The sequence below is a fragment of the Aythya fuligula genome, chromosome 3 (genome assembly GCF_009819795.1).
Source record: "Aythya fuligula isolate bAytFul2 chromosome 3, bAytFul2.pri, whole genome shotgun sequence".
NCBI lineage: Eukaryota > Metazoa > Chordata > Aves > Anseriformes > Anatidae > Aythya > Aythya fuligula.
In genome coordinates, this window is record NC_045561.1 from 114,326,715 (window position 1) to 114,343,337 (window position 16,623).

The 16,623-nt window shown below is 35.9% G+C and overlaps 1 protein-coding gene across 1 annotated transcript; it reads right to left on the reverse strand.

Annotated features, from left to right (window-relative positions):
- Positions 1 to 5,709: 5,709 nt before the first annotated feature.
- Positions 5,710 to 16,195, reverse strand: LOC116487832 (cysteine-rich venom protein-like). The gene is made up of 9 exons (XM_032185042.1): positions 16,156 to 16,195; positions 12,946 to 13,007; positions 12,558 to 12,608; positions 11,073 to 11,192; positions 10,440 to 10,527; positions 8,395 to 8,540; positions 7,119 to 7,213; positions 6,496 to 6,584; positions 5,710 to 5,837 (listed from the first exon to the last, which is right to left on the reverse strand). The coding sequence occupies exons 2-9, from the start codon at positions 13,003 to 13,005 to the stop codon at positions 5,710 to 5,712; spliced, it is 777 nt and encodes a 258-aa protein (XP_032040933.1). The 5' UTR covers positions 13,006 to 13,007; positions 16,156 to 16,195.
- Positions 16,196 to 16,623: the final 428 nt, after the last annotated feature.

The window sequence follows — 16,623 nt, forward strand, 5'->3', positions numbered from 1 at the left end:
CCCATGCCAAAACACAGAGGGTGGGGCAAGATTAAAACATGTCAGACCTTGTTTCCTTTTAAACTGAATTAGGCCACTCCTCACTCAGTCTTTGTTTGCAATTTGCATCTAATTTGGAGACACTTACCTCTCTCCTAAAATAGCATGCTGGGAACCTGGGTGCTAGACAGAAGGCTGCAGGTGCTAAGATGGGATCTCAGGAAGTAAAACACCAGGTTCTGCAGCATTTCTGGGGCCAGCTGAGGTCACTGAAGATCTCTGATAAAAGCCTGAGTACACACCCATTGTTTTCTTATGTGACTGTAAAATGGTAAGATGTTAATCTAAAAATGTGTAAAGCTATCTTTAGATTGTTTCTCTTTTCTTTAAAGTCTTTCTTTCTTGCTTGTTCAGCACACTGATGCAGCAGAGCAGACAGGTACATAAGCAGTCAGGAAATCCACCTGAGAATGGCATAGAAAGAGTTACAACAATATTCATTTTTGATTGCATATAATTTATCTAAATGCTTGTATTTGGCTAATTATTAGTTAGGAAATTAATGAAGGTTATCTCCTTATAGGTGGAAAAGGCATGTTTCTGCTCAGATGATTAAGTTGCAAAATACAACAGTCATGATTTTTTTAAGGGCACTCTATTTTTTGATGACGTCTTTACTCTTGCAGAGCAGAATTTAAAATGTGGCTGATGCATAACATGACTGGACAGTTTGGCACTAGATATAACATGGTATGTAGAGGATGATGAGCTCAGAGTAAATCTGTTTGATAAAACCATTTTTTTGTATGATGAGGTAAAATCAAGACAAACAGTATGGAGGGACAAATCAGAACTGGAAGAAAAAAATGGATGGGAAAAATAAAAAATAGATATTTCTTTGTCTTGTGTAAGCTGATGATTCCAATTAATTTTTTTGAGTTTTCATGAGTATGTGAGAAAAGGTTAAGCCAAATCTACATGTTCCTACAAAACTGCAGCCAAAAATGCACTAAAAATCAATGCATTTCCCCAATGTAGTGATCAAAATCAGAAGTTTGAGAATTGTAAATACAACTTCATTATGGTGCTATACTCACAATCTTTGTTAGCTCACTGTAGCCTCCCTTTATAGTTATCATCGAGTTAGATTTAATTGAGGACCAGAAGGCTTTATCTACCATGCAATTTCAGCTACTTGTGAAAGCATTTCAAAAAGCTGTCCTTCCATTCAGTACATAGGATTTTCTTCAAGACCGTATTTGAATACTATGGAAGTTACGGCATTTTGGTCAATGCATTCATGTATTCTTGCTTAGCAGGATGTTGATAATGACTGGAAAGCCTACGTTTCTTGCCTTACTCAAACATTACTATGTTTATTTTGAAAAAGAGGGAAAATTTGGTATATTAAAAATAGTGTGCAGGATGTTAAATTTCATTAGCATATTTTAAAAAAGTAAGGTTAGTGAACTTTATTATCCAATGACGATGCGTCTCTTGCATTAAGTATATTTTTGCCTTTGTGATACATGAAAGACCATCCTTTGCTGAAAGCTGTCAGGCAGATTAAAAAAATAGTTTCCTCTATTTTTCTATTCTTCTCTGAAGAAAGCACGGAAAGGAATGCACTGAAGGCATTACATTATCAGAAGTCTGTTTTCAACATTTTAGAATTTTATGAGATTTGTTGTTTTGTTGTGCCTGCTCTCAAAGATATAGCGTTCCTTATATCAAGCCCACTTGATTGTCTATTTCCTAGCTCTGTTGTACTGTGTGGAGTTTTTTCCTTAGATTTTAGTTGCAAAGAAATAAAGAGGTGCAGGAAAAATGAAATAAAAATAAAAGCTTATTAATGTGAAAATAGTCTTGAAAAAGATAATGTGGGGTCTCTTTTCTCTTGTTGTTTATTATGCCTGATATAGTTTGGAAGTTATAACAGGTCTAGCCAGTCTTTGGAGTGCATTGTCATTTACCTAAAATTTACTTCTCATAAATGTATTGCATGTGTTGTTAAACACTATTTTCCTGCCACCTGCCAGGTTATGGAAAGATATCTCCTTGATGAAGGCATTATTTAAAAAATAGGGATTCTTCTTGGACATATTTTACTCCAATGAATTTATACTTTGTTTCAACTACCTTTCATGGAGAACAATTTTTATTTTGATGCATGCACAATATCTTTTTCTTGAATGTGGGGAAGAATTGTTGCATTATGCAGCCTAAGAGAGTCTAAGTGAGAGGCAGTCCTCAGTTTCGGGAGGGATTTTTCAAACCTGCTGCACATAACATGATTTCAACACAGTTTTGCATCCTCACCTTTGAAATGTTGTAACACTTCAAAGTGTCAAATCAATCAAGGCTTAGGCACACATTTGAAGGCTTACTGCACGTTTTTGCTTTGCAGGCTTCAAGAACATTTCTTCAAATTCTACAAATAAGTGAATCAAGGCCTACAGCACGAAAGGTTGTAAAATATATTCATCTTGTAGTTTTCAGAAGACTACGTGCATTCTGAGAATATCTAACATTATCATAATGAAGGATGATTCATTTTCAAAATGGCATTAAAGTTTCTGTTTCAGTGCTAAAAGGATGTTATGACTGTTGAATATAAAATATATAGAGAGAGCAAAATCACAGAATTTTTCAGCCTGTCTGCCATTAAAGGACTTTATTTTTGTAATGGTGGGATGCAGGATACTGCTTAGCTGAACTGTGCCTATGATAAGTTTCTGTCCATTACACCATTGCACAAGTGAGAGAATTGTTGTAGCTGGAATATGTCTTACTCTCTAAACTGTGTACTTGTCCACAATGAGCCAAAAAGGTCTATGATATGGGGCATACTTCAGGCACTGTTGTCCTAGAGCAGCCAGATGCTGGCAGAGAACTCCATCCGAAGTAGGTGAAGAAGAGGATGGGAAATACATGTAACCCCTTTCCATTGCTCCTTCCATGGCAGTTCCTTGTCTGCTCTGGATCCCTTGTAGAGACAGGAAGGGTTTTGAGGGTGCCACCTTGAAAGATGAAACTCCCCAAGAATGGGGTGTGGTAGGAGAAAGGCATGATCTGACATGGAGTCTGTAGTCGCTGCAAGGATCAGAGACAATGCACGCAGCCGCACAATCATTATGATGTATCTGTTATAATGGCTTTTAAGTCTTTTACTAGCACCAAACAAAAACAAATTAATGTCTCTGTATCCTAGCTCTGGAAGTCATAGGTTTCTTGCTCCTAGGTTTTTTTTTTATACCATCACTAATCTATCTACTAGTATTACCTCTCCAGATTTTGCCTCTTTTAAGTACCACTTATTTATTTTATACCAAACTGTAATGGTTTAAAATTCTGGTAAATTTCATAGAACAGAACTGGCTCTTAATGTGTTTTGGATGGAATCTGGGAACTTGGAGCTTATTTTTGTCCTAAAGAATGCCTTAAATGTGCTTATGGTAAATGAGAACGTAGGTCTGATTCTCTTGTACCCAAGGAAGTAATTCGGTGAAGGTTTTCCATATTGTGGGTGTTCTTAAGCCATGATTGTGACTTGAGGCTAGGAAAGGTTGTGGGCATTACTTGTGAGAACTGTGTAATTAGCTCCTGATTTGAGTATTGTCAGTCTGTGAGGACACCCAGCGGCTAGAGGTCTTGGTCCCAGCTCCCTCTACAGGAACATCATAGTTGTGTGTGTTCAACAGCATGTATGTGTTGTGTCTTATTACGTTATTTTGAACCACATCTCCCTAGTTTGTAAAGATCTTTTATGGGTTTGTCAAACATGCTACCAACGTCAAGACAACCTCCTCTAGATCTAATTCCTTGTTAAAGAAGAAAGTTGCACTGGTTGGCAAGATTAGCTTGTGACAAAGCTATGCTAGTATTTTATGCTCTACTGACTACAAAATGACTGGTAAACAATTTGGTCCATTATCTTCCTGGATATCTAAATTATGCTTATTGACCTTTTGTTCCATGGGCTCTCAGAGGTGAGATGAATGAAGGTTGATTTTTACCTCACTACACTACTTTTATTTCCTGTTATGAGTGACCAAGAAATCATTTCTTGTGTTTTGGCTTAAGACAGAAGGGAATAGGTCTCTAGTCCCCCTACTAAAAGTAAACTGACTTTGAGTGGGGTGTAACTGGTCTACCCTATTCCATGACAACCACTGGATTATACGTTGCATTGTCATCATTTTTATTTGGATCTGTGCTAACAATTTGAGAGTGCAGGCGCTCATGTACAGTGCTCATACCTATATCCCAGCATTGCTTAATTTGCTGGTAGAGAGGTACCCAAATGAGAGGGCAGTACAACATGGAGTGAAAAAGTGGTGGAAATGAATGAGGAAAAAAAATATCAGAAGAAACAACAAAACAATAAGCTCTTTGAATTGTGAAACCAGGCTTTGAACTTAGAGCTCACCTTTCAGTACTAGCAGAAATGCCACTGAAATTAATGAGTCAGAAATACGTACTGAAATTGCCACTACAATCAGTGAGTCAGGAATGTGTGCTGAAATTCTTGTGCCAAAATCTCTGGGACTTGAAATCTTAATTATGACAGGAGCTTCCTTATTAAAAGAGCATTGGAAGGTGAAACTGCTGTAAGGTAAGGCTAAAATAACACGTAGTCCTATTGTTGACTCTGCGGCAGAACACTTGCTTCCCAAAGGTCACAGAAGCAGGTATTGCATGTTATTTGTAGAAGCATCCATTCTCTCTGAAAGAGATTCTGAAGAAAAGCTGTTTGTCTGACTGCTCTTTTTGACTAGGAAACCTCCAGTTTCTCACATTAGTGGTTTCTGCTTTTTTTGCTAAAGAATTGAGTTCCTTTCAAGACTTCATACAGTCAAAAAGTTGATGGAAGTGAACTGTGTTTCATGGTAATAAAAAAGAATGAAAACCAAAATGAATTGGTGAGTGAGAAATTAACAATTTAATGATTGATACAGCAAAAGCAGTCATTCAAAAAATAACTTTGGAGGACACACTTACTTGTCATTAAAAGGAAAATTTTCAAACACAAGAACCATCCCCTTCAACAATTTCTTTTTGTGAATTAAACCATTTTATTGAGCTGCTCTTTCTGATTGTAGAGCAGGTTTGGTTATCTGTATTTATGCTAAGTGTAATCTTACATTATAAAAAGGATCATTAATAATAATGAACTATATATATATATATTTTTTTTTAAGTAATAGGTGTAACTTTTTTAAAGTACAAAGTAAGTCAGCAAAAGACACAATACATTACAAACCAGAATAGCATTAGTGGAAGCTGCTCTGCTCTCCTAATTTGTTTTATTTTACCTTACTTTGAGAATTACATATTTCAGGTAATGTCATTTATCTTCTGGTCCAGTTTACAATACATAAATTGAAAATGTTGATAAAGTTAAGATTAGTTCCATTAGTATGCTAAGAACATAAAAAACCATGGACCTTTATGGAACACAGTGCTCCTTTAGTAACATTTTCGGAAAACAAAGATGTGAGAAGCTGATCACTATATATGTCTGATATCCAAATGCCAAATTTCAATTAACACCTCCACTACACTTCCAGAGCATTATGTGAATAGAATATAACATTGGCCTGTAGCTCTTCCTCATATGTATCACCGTACTGAAGTCAGTCTTTCTGCATGCATGGGGAATGTAGGATATACTTTGCTTTTGTGAAAGAAGTTATGAAGGAAATGGATGTGTAGGAAGTGATGAGCTTTTTATTTTATTTCAGTTTTGCATTGGCAAGAAGCTGGGCAGTTCTGCTTAACAAAGTTATTGGCACATCCATAATCTTTTTCCAATTGAGGACAATTGGAATAAAGATCCTGAAACTTGCAAGGGTTGCCTGAAAATGAATAAAAACACAAAATCACAAATTGGACATAAAAATCTACAGTGTTACCTTTCAGAATAATTTTTCATTGATATTTCTTTAATCTCTCATTTTTTCCTCTTTGCTGTTTACTCCACAGCAGCAGCCAAGATTTTGACCACACCTACAGTATTCCTAGCTCTTTTCAAGGTTTGAGCCAAGCTATTTTGACCTCATTGCAGTCAATAGATCTTCTTACACTAAGAAATACTTGTGAGAGCTTCCGTATGGAGATCTAGACATTGTCATCTTTTAAGGTCATATGAATATCTTGATATATCCCTGTGGGTCCAAAAAGTGGAGGGTATCTGCATCCCAATGTACATAAAACCAGCTACCATTTAACATTTGCCCACCCTTCTCACAGACTCCTTTTTTGGTTTCACTCCACAAGTTGTCCCACATAGGTAAAGCACCTAATGTGAGGAAGCCTGGGACTGCAATTGTTCTTCCATAAAACAGATGATAAATAGTAATAATATGGCAACCTATACAGCATGAGATTAATAGCTTTTCATTTGGCCTAACATTTGAACAAATCATTTTAAAACTCCCATTTGCGTAAAATAATCAGGTTTTTTTTTAGAATGTCAACTTTACCTGTGTCACAATTAAAATGCTTAAAACTTACTGCATAATCCGTTGTCACAAGCATTAGGGCAGTCACCACAGGGTTTTCCTTCTTTGTAGGGTGTCTTCATTAAATCTACCCTATTCCCCCTGAAACATAACCATTACTAACATAAACTATAAACTGATTATAACATATCTGAGAGTAAAACTTAATTATATGGATGCATACATATATAAATATATGCTGAATCTTTATTTATAGGTCAAGCTATTGATATATATTAGAATGTGAATATGGAAATTAATTTTAGACAAAGTTTATAAAACCTCATTCTGCCTTAAGATCCTTCCCCCTCCCCCCCAAATAGTATTATGGTACCATTATGCCTTTCTGAACCAATGTTTCAAGGAGAATATGGAAAATATTTATCTGTGATCTACTATGATGAAAATTAGGGTTTGGGGCAAATTAAATTTAATCTGAAAATCAGTGTCAGCATTATGTTTTATGCTTTTACTTGCTTGAGGATTCTTTTGAAAGGTATGTTTCTGTCCATATTCTTACTATGTTCCTAAGACCTGTTCCTGCACTGTGAGTGATGCATTGTGTTACAAATTTCCTATGTCCTGTCTTATTTTGATAATATAATAAGAACTTCCAGTAGCAGAATCAATACATACGCAGGGCAGTACTGGCACACATAAAAGTACTGATAGGTACTTTTAGGACAGTAAGCAACTGCACATCCAATTTGGTAAGACTTGTACCAAACCACCTGCAGATATAAGAATAAAGATAATTGGAGAATGAAAAACAAATAGAATTGAAAATAATTGAAGTAAGTTATGCATTAAAGAAACATTTGCAACCAAGTTAAGTTCTTTATATCTAACCTTTATAGTAAATATTAGTCCCAACTTGTTGGTAAAGCATTTGTTTTTACCTGCTTTCACCCCTCAATCAAATAACATTTTTGGGTATAATTACAAAATTTTATCTCATATATACATACATATATATATATATATATAAAGTTTTAAGCTAAACTGTCTTGATGTAGTGTATTTTCATTTAATTACAACTGTTGAAAAAGATGCTGTAAACGCAAAAGATGGTGTAAAATTTTGTATATGTAGTTGAACAGAGGAAGTTATCATAAGCCACCTTCCAACTGGGAACTCTCTGAAGTAATGGAACTCCATAGATCATAGCATAAGTATATATATATATATCCTTCCTGATAATTCAATAACCCTATTCTTCCAGTGTCTGAGAAATTTACAAAAGTTAAACAAACAAATGTTTTTTCCCATTTTATCTTCCTGAAGTTTTGAAATACTTGCATCTTTACTCCGTGTGCAAAAATAGTTGTGTGTCATGTCATATATGTGACTAAGTGTGTGCATGGTTGGAGACTTTGCTGAAGGGAAACAAAACCAAAGGTGATGTTGGCAGAATACCAATCCATATAGGAAGAACAGTAGAGCAGAATGCACAACAAATATTTACAAATTTTAAAAGATCAAAATTACTGAGCTTTCTCTCAGTGAACAAACTACTCAATATCTGCCATCAGAGTAGACTGGGTGGGGGGCACCATGACACGTCTCATGACAACCAGCCTTGGTTTCTGTGGAGTGGTGTGGTTTTGATGGCTATAGCTATTTTAACTCCTTCTGTAAATCTATTCCAGATTCTCCATTTGCTGCACATGAACTCACTTAATACTTAACCGGATTTGTTGTAATCTAGCAATTTAAACTAAAGCATCAACTTCTAGTATATTTTAAGAAAAAATTGAAATGACACTTAGCCTTTTAAATTCTGTCTTTTGTTGGTGTAACTTTCGTATCTCTATTGTACTTGTTGTATTTGAATATGATGAGAGGGTAAATATTGCTTGGCTGACATGGATTTTTATTTGTTCAGCATAGAATATAAAGAGGTTGCATCTACCTGAGTGTAATGGCCAATCACAGCACCTTCTGTTGTTGCTCCTACTCCATATTTGAAATCTTTCACCTCATTGTACCAGGCCTGAATAGCATCTGACCATGAGGAAGGGGCAGTTGACATGTAGAGATTTTCACCACAATCTACATCTGAAAAGAAAAAGGTACTGAGAAATGAAGAAAACATGCACATGTGAGAACAAGTAAAAGTTGCTGTGAGATCCCTGGCAGCTTTCATTCCAGAAGGGATGGCAGGGATTTTTTTCTGGTTCCATGACACCACCTTTTGTCAATTCTGAAGTCATCTGGCTGATTTAAAGCACGGCCAACCTGTTTGGCTGGTACTTTCATTGCTGACAGACCCTGTAGGTGTCAGTAGATACACATGCAAATGTGCACTATAACAGATTCATGACTGTATTTTTGATATTTGGAAGGTGGCATCTCTAATCATCATTCAGTTCACAGTCCTGTAATCTTGGGAAAATCACAATAATTCAAACTTTACTTGTGGTACACACTAAGGTGTCTACTGTGTCATGTGTATTTGCCTATTGTTTTTATTCAGGTCTAGTGCCCTGACCAACCTTCCTATACATGCATAACTTCTCATGTGGGGTTCACTTTAGCAAGAACCATTGGATTCATTTTTTTTTTTTTTCTAGACAAAAAGCATGAGAACTGAAGGTCAGTCCACATTTTATACAGAAGCCAGCAGTAAATACCACACTGGGCAGTGATCACAGCTATTGCTAATGTGGTGTAGCTGTAACCTCAATATCCAATGACTGAAGTGTCATTGATGACACTTCAGAGTGTCATGAGCCTCCCAGATAGTTGTACATTGAAGCAAGGTGCCAGGGGACTTAAAAGTTTTGAATCTTGTCTTAGTATCTATGCACCTTACCACCTTAGGTTTTGGACCTTCACTCTCTTCCCCGTCCATCCCAGACAGTTAAATCCAGCCCTTGCAAGCTGGTTTAGGCAGAAAATTGGATCAAGATTTTCTTCTTTCTAATGGAGATACTGAAAGTGTATATTTTCTCACTATTTATTTATTTGTTTATTTCAGCCACTGAAGAAAATTGGATATGCTCATGTAAAACTGATGCAACTGAGATGAGAAAAGGACTGAATTCTTCTTACTTACTGGACAGATTTACATCTAGAAATCTATTTTTGTCCTATGCACCAATAAAAACATATTGAATGTAAATGATATCTCAAATGCTTAGTCAAATAATTTAAAAGATAAATTAAAACAAAAATAAAAATCTCAAAAATTGTTCAGTGCTTTCCATCAACTTAAAAGTTTGGTAAGGAAAGTAGTGCTTGAGGAAGGCAATTAGTGGGAAATGCAAGACCAGAAATTTTACACGGTTTTTTTTTTTTTTTTTTTTTTTTTTTTTCCTCAGAGACTGTTAATTTAACACAAATTTGATAACTAAATGAATTGGTGACAATATATCATACAATTTCCATTGGACTTACCCAAAAATACTTGTACCAAAAAAGTGTAAGAGCTTTTTTGGGTAAAAGCTTTTTCTGAACAAAATCTAGAGCAAAAAAATCTGGAAAACAAATGTACAGCTTTAAGTTTCAGTCCATAAAATCCTAAAGATTAGGATGAATGAACCATGTCTTAGAAGATTTTTTTTTTTCCATTTGATTACATTTAATGTACAGGAATATGCACTGACCAATTCTGGTTTATGTCACATACTTAGTGGACATTTTCAGTTAGAAATGTGAATCACATCACCATGTTATGAAATCACAATTATAAAAATAAAGTTATACCAAAAAAAGTACATGAAATAATTACATTATAATATATATTATATTATAAGCTATTATAAAATTATAACATATATTTAGCTCAGTATGTAGTCATATCTCAGAAGATATGAATCTACAAAGATGAGAATAAGTAAATGAATTATTTCAGCTTCATTTTGATATCAGCTAATTTAGAAATCCCATGCTCCCAAATTGCTTACTTTAATATTGTATATGACATCATTCAGTGAGCAGTCATTCTTTACTTACTGGTTCTCCTTTGGCTTGGAGGACTGTGATTGAGAGAACATTGATTTGCCCAGTTTTGAGCATTAGTTGCAGCTGCAAGGTTCCATTCCTTCATAAAAGAAGAAAGAATGTAAGAAGAAAATCTGAGTCATTCAGGCATTAAGCACTGATGAACCCCTCTTGAAGGAACAAAACTTGGAAACTACACTTTGAATCAGAAAATTGTATGCAAACCCCTATTTTTAGCAGGGGTGGTGGTGCTGGGAGTAGAAATGGATTTACTGTGCACCCAGGAATTGACTAGAAACCGTGAAGAATGACAAAGAATATATCAGAAGTGAATGAACAATGTTGTGGCTCCTCCTTTTCCTCCCTTTTCTTTCTCCTCCAAAAGAAAGACACATTACTGTTTATACACCACAAAATCTTCCAACCCTTTTTTTTTTTTTTTTTTTTTTTTTTTTTTTTTTTTTTTTTTTTTTTTTCCCATCTGTGCAATTTTATATTTCTCCTGGTGGTTGCTGTGCTAGGTCCCTAGGAAAGGCTTGGAGGGTGCATTTGTTGCTAAATAAAATAAATTGACCTTTTATACAGTTCTGTAGCTCTCACGCAGTCCATTCCTCAGTGACGATAGATTTACAGCACACAACTTACCATCCTCAACATGTTGCTGGCAGTTGGGTTTACTCCTCTCCTGAGCGTATTATGTTTGTCAACAATTAGCTTTTGCTGATCAACATTCGTAGTTAACAAAGCAGGGAAAGCGTCAGGTACCTACATTGAAAGCAAAAGTTCCATATATATATGTATATTTATGTGAATGTGACTAATACTGTATACTGTCTAGGAAATATTAAAATACCAAAAGACTAATATCAATGAAGGAGTTGATCCTTGTGACAGAGGAAGTACTTTGTCTCCTAAGTTTTCTAGGGGTGCTCCCATGCAAAGTAGCACTTTGTGTGGTTAGCAGTAATAAAAATACCACTGGTTCCTATCTGCCAGCCCTCTGGATTGGCTAGAATATCCTGGAAGATCTCTTGTACCATTTGTACTTCATAATGTTTTGGGGAAACAGGATCTAAAAATCATATGAACACATGACTCTATATACAATGTGTTCCTCTTCTTCAGCATTTTAAACTAGCCCTTTGATGACTTTTGCGTTTGATTGTTTATTTATTTATTTATTTTCTGTTTAACCACAGGATCATCACAGACCTCTTGTGGTATTTTATCAGGCAATCCTAGAGCATAAAACATACTGTGTTAATATTTTTCATGCTGTAGATTTTCTTCCACTCTTGCTATATATTATTATGTTTTCTATATGTTAATATGTTTTCTAATTAAAAATAGCCATATGAACAACTCTGACTCTTCTTTACAATCCTTGCCATTAGTCTTCTAGATAGCATCATGGAAAGCAGAAATTAAAAATTTCCATCATATTTTTTAGGCTGTTCTGTATTATGTGTTATGATGTCTTACTTGCTTATGCTGTTTCTGTCATACAGCACTTCATACTCACCAGTGACTAACTTGATGAGGTAACTAGTGAACTGAGCCCATGGATGAACACCCACAATGTGTTTATTATTGATGATGTTTTTAGCGGTATAATAGCACTGCCAATAGTTGTAACAAAAGCTCCTTTGTATGTATTTATTTTCACTGATCAAGATAATCCAATCATATTCAATATTATCTTTCCAGCATCTAGTAGTTCTTCTAGACACCAAAATTTAAAAGACATTTCCTATTAATGTTTTTTATTTATATTCTATTAAATCTCGTTCAGCCATAAGGTTTTGATCCTGTGATAACTTACTCTTTTGTTTAACTCCAGAGGGACTAATCATGAACAAAGCACATCATTTGCTCTCTCCACTTCATGTAGTTAAAAAAAGTTTTAGTGTTTACATAGCTTTTAGAGAAGCAAGATTTGTAGAAAGAAGTAGTAGTTTTAGTTGAGCTGTTACAGATAGGAAAAACATAGTCAAGCCTTCAGTCACTTCTATATCTCTGAAGTAGAAATATCAAACTTCCAACTTCAGATTAAGCGTGGGTGGGGAGGAACTGCTAAGTGGGTGTTGAGTATGTTAGTCCATTTAGCCACTTGAGGGATATCAGTGATACCTGTTGAGAGGATGGGACTGTGAGCAAAGGGAGAGGCACATAGCTCAGGTCCTGTGGGATGAGAAACGGAGATTGTTAAGCAGTTGTTGTCTTTAAAATCGAGGGGAATTAACTGGAAGAGGGCTGGATCTTTGGAAAGTGTGTGGGAGATTCCAGGACATGCAGTTCTTGATGATCCAGCTCCTAGGTGACGGCAAGCCTATGCAAGCATGGATGCACTCTGCTGCTTTGAAAATTTGACTTTGAGGATAAATGCTTTCCAGATCCTATATATCTCATCAGACTTTTTCTGCATATGATTGGTGTGTAGAGGAAAAAAATAATTCAGTCAGATCTGTAGTCCCTCAGGCCCCATCCAGATTTTCCCAGTACAAAGAACATATCCCACCTGTCCAGTGGATGGAGACAGCACAGCTGCAAGACACAGGAACACTATTGGCAGAATCATCTCTGAAAAGAGAAAACAGGATTTTTATGTTTTTCTTCTTTCTACGGAGCTTTTATTTCTCTGAACATATAACATATTTTTCTCCTGTGTGTCTCCAAGCTTTTCCGCAACTAGAAAGGTAATGGATTCTTTCTTTCTTCCTTCTCTTCTCCTCTCATTTTCAGAATTTCTGTGAATCAGCTGCTTTGTGTCTCATACTTTCTGGACTAATCCTAGTTGAATACCTCCAAATAAATTCACAGTACAAGAGGACATTCATGCTTCCCTTTCTGTAGAAAAACTTCTGCAAAGCACCCTGCTTGGATGCTGCTTTTGGCTTGTATGTGGCTGTGTTAGTCTGAAACCCCCTTCTCCCCATTGTCTGCTTTGATTGGACTGCATTGGTGGAAAGGGTCATTAGACACAGCCCATGTGCAGACCTCTACATTCAGGTTTCCAGGTCTGGAGTCAAAACCCTTCCTAAATGACTTCAAAGCACTTCAAAAACTCACATGAGCTGGGACAGAACTGGCTGGACCAGAAATGGAACAGCACTACCATCCTGGGGAAGAGTTGTTTCAGAAAGATTTTTGCTTACTTTAGTAATTATTTAAGAAAACATTCAATCTGAGTGCATGTAGTGTGTAATCACAAAAGAAATGGGAGCTTTCTCTAAGTGAAAAAAGTCACCAGACTTTGGATTGACCAAAACTACTTGCTTAGGAGGGAGAGTAAAGGCTTCATTCTGTCCCATGACAGTGATCCAGAGAGTAATAAGGTTACTTTAAAATTTTGTTGTCTGATTGCAATCAGTCATAAGAGTTATGTTGAGCCGGTTTCTACTTAGCTACCTTGGGCAGGCAAGCAGGTGACTAGAGTGGAATTTACTTATTTTGGCAGTTTTCCCATCTTAGAACTCCAAGAGAGTTTATAGGCATGTTGCCACAGAGATGTTTTATTAGGTTAACTTCTTATTTGGTCTTGAGGTGCTGCTGGGTTTAGTTTTAATTTATCCCTGGAGAAAGGCCAGCTGGGTTTGCTGATCTTTCCATACTCAGCAAAGCCCCTTTACCTTGAGGCAACTGCTTTATATAAAACACAAGGTGCTCCTGCTCATGGAGAACATGATGTGAGAAAACACTGCCCTTTTCCGAATGGTACAGCAAGACCCATTTTCCTCACCAGTTTGCTTACCTTGCACAGAAGGAGACATGCTGTCCCTAGCCTGCAGGCAGGGGACCTGCACCAGCTCTGCTGAAGAGCAAAGCCTCTCAGAGTGGGCTCAGTGGCCATGTCTGCACTGGGAAACTAAGGAGCTGATTTGTAGCTCAGAGGACAAAATGCAGGTGGAATAACCACTTCTGTACATTCAAATTCACAGTCTCCAAAGCAGTGTGGCTTTGTCCAAGTGCTTATAATTTAGGAAAGATCCAGCTGATCTGGGAAATCTATGAGAACTATTCTGATAATCAACAGTATAAGTTATTGATTTCTTATTCTTGGTATTTGTTTATGCATTGTTTAATTTTGACATAACGCATGACTCCTCAAAGCTCTTTAGGATCACTGAAGGTTGGTTTTTTTTTTTTTGATTTTTTTTTTTTGTTAAACAAGTTATTTCTCAGAACCTTTACAAAACTTTGCAGTGCATCTAACCTATAAGTTTAACAACAGAACATTATAGTACCAATAACATGCAAAGTGATCCTTTTCCCTTGATTTCTAACTAAAAGTAAATAGATATGGGAATTATTTTCATCTCTACTCAAGTTAAAAGCAAAAATACATTTTTATTTTATTTTATTTTATTTTTAGTGAAAACCGTGCTGGTATGCAAATAGAGAACAAACCTTTTTGCATGTAAAACATGCCATATTAAACATTTTGTTTCAATGGAAAAATAACCATTCATTTAAATTGCAAACCTTTCTATTTTGTGAACAAACTGAAGAAGCTAACTTAAAAAGATTGCCAAAATATTAATTCACTGTAATATTTCCAATGAATTAAGTCACAGTTAAATATAATTGGTAATTTAATGCATGATACAATTTTCAAAATGCTATTAGAATATTTTTTAAGAAGCAGTGGATTGATTGCTCCAAGATACCAACATACTTTTGGCAATCCCACTGGTTTCAACCAAATGCTTATAGCTTGAGAGATGTAAATTTAATTGCTCTGCATTAATTTCTAGGCACTGGTCCTAAAATCAGTCTCTCCATCCCTCTCCCCTGCTCCCCCTCAATCAGACATAAATCAGGACATGTGCCAAGTCTTACTGACTTTTCTGCAACTCCATCTGTGTACAGAGACCTGACACTGAAAGAAACTTGTGTGGATATGTTTTTTCCATCCCTTCTCTAAGTGTTCACTTCATGAAATAATAAAACTGTTATATCCTAAATTATTCATATAAATGAATTTATATTACAAAATAACATCCCCATTAATTTTTATTATCCTTGAAAAAGGCCTGAAATGGACTAACACAAGCTGTCATTTCACTTGTACAGCATTACTGCATAAAGTCTGACTAGAGACCAGTGACAGGACACAGGGGAAAGCCTTAAAGCCCTAAAGATAGACTTCTCTGTCTATCTGAACAGAGAAGTTCAGATTGGACATTAGTAAAAAGTTCATCACAGAGAAGGTGTTCAAGCACTGGAACAAGCTCCCCAGGGAAGTGGTCATGGCACCAAGCCTGCATGTGTTCAAGAAGTGTTTGAACCATGCTCTTAGATATATGATTTAACTCCTAGGCTGCCCTGTGTGGTGTCAGGGGATGGACTCAATGATCATCACAGGTCCCTTCCAACCCAGAATATTCAATGATTATATGATTAGCAGCCACTGTGCACAAAAGTGGTAATGTACAAGGAGGTTATTTCCCCACTCTGAAAATAAGTGATGGTAGCTACACTTCTTTTTGGTTGTTCATCTGTTCACCTTTTTTATTTTTTTCTCATTTTTTTCACTCTTTTACTTTTTTTTTTTTCAACTTGTATTACAGTATTGCCTATTGAATGACAACTTTACATTGAATAAAATCCTATTTCTATAACTGCCCTAAATGGTTGAAGAGACCAGAAGCTTTTTGATAGTAGGTTGCATATTAATACATTATTAGAATTGTAATAATTTAAGCAAATAATTCATTATAAATCCTACCTTTGGTTTCCAGGAAGACTGGAAGCTTCTTCTGTCCTTCTGCAGGTGGTTCTGGAAGTGACTGGAGTTCTTCACTGGAGCATGATTTATAGTCCTTCTGTTTCCTGATAGGACCAGGTGACTCAGTGTCACAGGTATTATAAAATCTAAATGGTGACCAGAAGGAGCAGTGCATTGATCATGTGCACTTCTAAGAAGGAGGTTTCATTTATTTATTTGTTTCTTTAATTGTTTATTTATTTCCTTCAACTTCTTGTGTTGGAACAGATGAAATACTCTGAAATGAGTATTTCTATGTATTGCTACTTAGATACGAAATTTGAAGTCAATGCGAATACCAGGTACAAAGGCTCTCTGCCTTGACACATCCAGTTGTAGAAACACTTGATCTTAATTCCCAGCAATGAAATTACACTAAGTTAGCTACTGACTTGTCTCTACATTGACATTGTTGTAACCAAGTTGGAA